Source organism: Propithecus coquereli, unplaced genomic scaffold, assembly GCF_000956105.1.
Source record: "Propithecus coquereli isolate 6110/MARCELLA unplaced genomic scaffold, Pcoq_1.0 Scaffold77, whole genome shotgun sequence".
Lineage (NCBI taxonomy): Eukaryota > Metazoa > Chordata > Mammalia > Primates > Indriidae > Propithecus > Propithecus coquereli.
This window is the reverse complement of record NW_012153840.1, coordinates 2,001,588-2,003,942: the sequence shown is the minus strand read 5'-3', so window position 1 is coordinate 2,003,942 and position 2,355 is coordinate 2,001,588. Positions and strand designations below refer to the sequence as shown.

Here is a 2,355-nt window from a genome sequence, read left to right as displayed (position 1 = left end):
AATTAAATATTGAGACTAACATTCTGTTTTCAATTTAAGGTTACAAATAAAAATTATGTCCGATTCCTCTCTGGCTGGCAACAGGAGAATAAACCTCATGTCCTTCTATTTGACCAAACACCCGTTGTGCCACTGCTGTACAAGGTATTTTCTGTGCTGTCATAATGTTTTCATTTTGTGTGTGTGTGGAAAGTAATCTCTGAATTGGAACTTGTAGCCTATTTGTCCTTTTCGTAAGTAATAGTTTATTCCATGAGAAATGTTTAAAGACCACAAGTTTTACTTAACCACCATACATTGAGCACCTACTGATGCTAGTTACTGTGCTAGTGCTTTCCATGCATATATCACTTAATCCTCAGAAGAACCCAGTGATAGAGATATTATCCCTATTTCATAGACCAAGATACTGAGGCTTAGAGTGGTCATATAACCTACCCAAGGTCTCACTACAGCGTGGTGAGTATGCGATTTCCATTTGAACCTGTCTGACTCCAAACCTGCCCTCTGAATGATGCCCTCTACTACACTTCAGCACACCTCTTGACATTACTATGGCATGAGATGGGAGAGGAAGTTTTCCTGGCCATTGGCATGGTCACTGCCATCTTACCCAATTGGGGTACCAGTAATTCCCCAAACCCATGCCTCCCACCTGGTACAGGTCTCGATAAGATGATCATCTTGCTTTATCTGTGCAAAAAAGAAATATTTATATTTACCTTGTTAGTACGGTTTTTGGGCATGGAACATCATAGAATCCCTGGAAGCCCAAAGCGTGTGAAAGGTCTAGTGGAGCTGTATACGCTGGCTTCCATCTCCACCCAGTGACACGCACAAGTCCCACTTGATTTGTAATTTGAATGCTATGCTTTCAATTTCATTCTCTTCCTCTCTGTTATGTCCTAACAGTTGACTGCTTTTGCCTACAAAGATTATTTATCCTTTGGATATGTGTACATGGGTTTGAGAGGGTCAGAGGAGATGACAAGGCAGTACAACATCAATTCCAACACCCCCACCATCTTGGTCTTCAAAGAACACATAAACAAGCCTGCTGATGTTATCCAGGTATGTGAGAATCACCTTGTTTCAAGATTTCCTTCACATTTTATCTTAAGCCTTCATGTAAATAAACAGCAAAATTGTACACAAAGTAGTTGAGGGAAAGAGAAACTGGTTTTCAATTTCTTCCTTCAGATGCACAAAATTCAAAAAGGAGTTTGTTTTTTATCTGACTTGATACAATTTTGCTTAAAAAAAAATCTTTTATCTCTAAAGTGCTCCTGTTGGAAAATCAACAATCTTTTTCCAAAATAAACTACAAAAATTGGGCCAGGCATGGTGGCGCACACCCGTAATCCTAGCACTCTGGGAGGCCAAGGCGGGAGGATCGCTTGAGATCAGGAGTTCAAGACCCTGAGCAAGAGTGAGACACCATATGTACTAAAAATTGAAAAAAATTAGCCTGGCGTGGCGTGTGCCTGTAGTCCCTGCTACTCGGGAGGCTGAGTCAGGAGGATTGCTTGAGGCCAGGAATTCAAGACCAGCCTGGGCAACATAGTGAGATCTCATCTCTACAAAACGTAGAAAAATTTAGCGGGGCATGGTGACGTGTACCTATAGTCCCAGCTACTTGGGAGGCTGAGGCAGGAGTATCGCTTGAGCCCAGGAGTTTGAGGTTGCTGTGGGCTAGGCTGACGCCACAGCACTCTAGCCTGGGTAACAGAGCAAGACTGTCTCAAAAAAAAAAGAAAAAGAAAAATTAAATCTCACTAGTAATCAGAGAAATTAAAAGTTAACATTTTTTTATCCAGCAAACGGTCAAAGATTTTTAAAGTGAAAACACTCAGTACTATTGAGGATGTAGAGAAATAAGCTTTTTTTTTTTTTTTTTTTTGCCTTGCTGGAGGAAGTAGGCTTTCAGAAAAGAAATTTGCTAATATTGTAATAATCGCCTTGATTCATGAGTCATCCCGAGTACCTGTTATGTGCCAAACACTGTTCTGGGTGCCAGGGGTACAGCAGTGAACAAGAGCAACAGAATTCCCTGCCCTGTAACCTATTGGAGAAGACACAGTCAGCATAACATAGTCTCTTATAGTATATTATATAGTGATAAGTACTAAGGGGGAAAATAAAGCAGGGAAGAGGAATGCAGAGTACTGGGGGAGAAGCGATGCAGTTTTAAGGTAGAATGGCCTAGGAAGGCCTCATTACGAAGATGACACTTGACCTGCGAGAGGCAGGGTCCCTTTTAGGAATCTATCCTAAGGGAATAGGAACTCAAACAAATGGTTACATATAAAGATGTTTAGTATTATTCATAATAGTGAAGATTAGGAAAAAATATAA

General features: G+C 40.7%; 1 protein-coding gene across 1 annotated transcript in view; it reads left to right on the top strand.

The window, feature by feature from the left end:
* The window catches only part of DNAJC16 (DnaJ (Hsp40) homolog, subfamily C, member 16), a 57,644-nt gene that overhangs the window by 38,445 nt on the left and 16,844 nt on the right, over positions 1–2,355 (top strand). The window contains exons 6-7 of the mRNA XM_012662482.1: positions 40–144; positions 913–1,071. Of these exons, the coding sequence (XP_012517936.1) occupies positions 40–144; positions 913–1,071 (264 nt within the window). The remainder of the gene's footprint in view (positions 1–39; positions 145–912; positions 1,072–2,355) is intronic.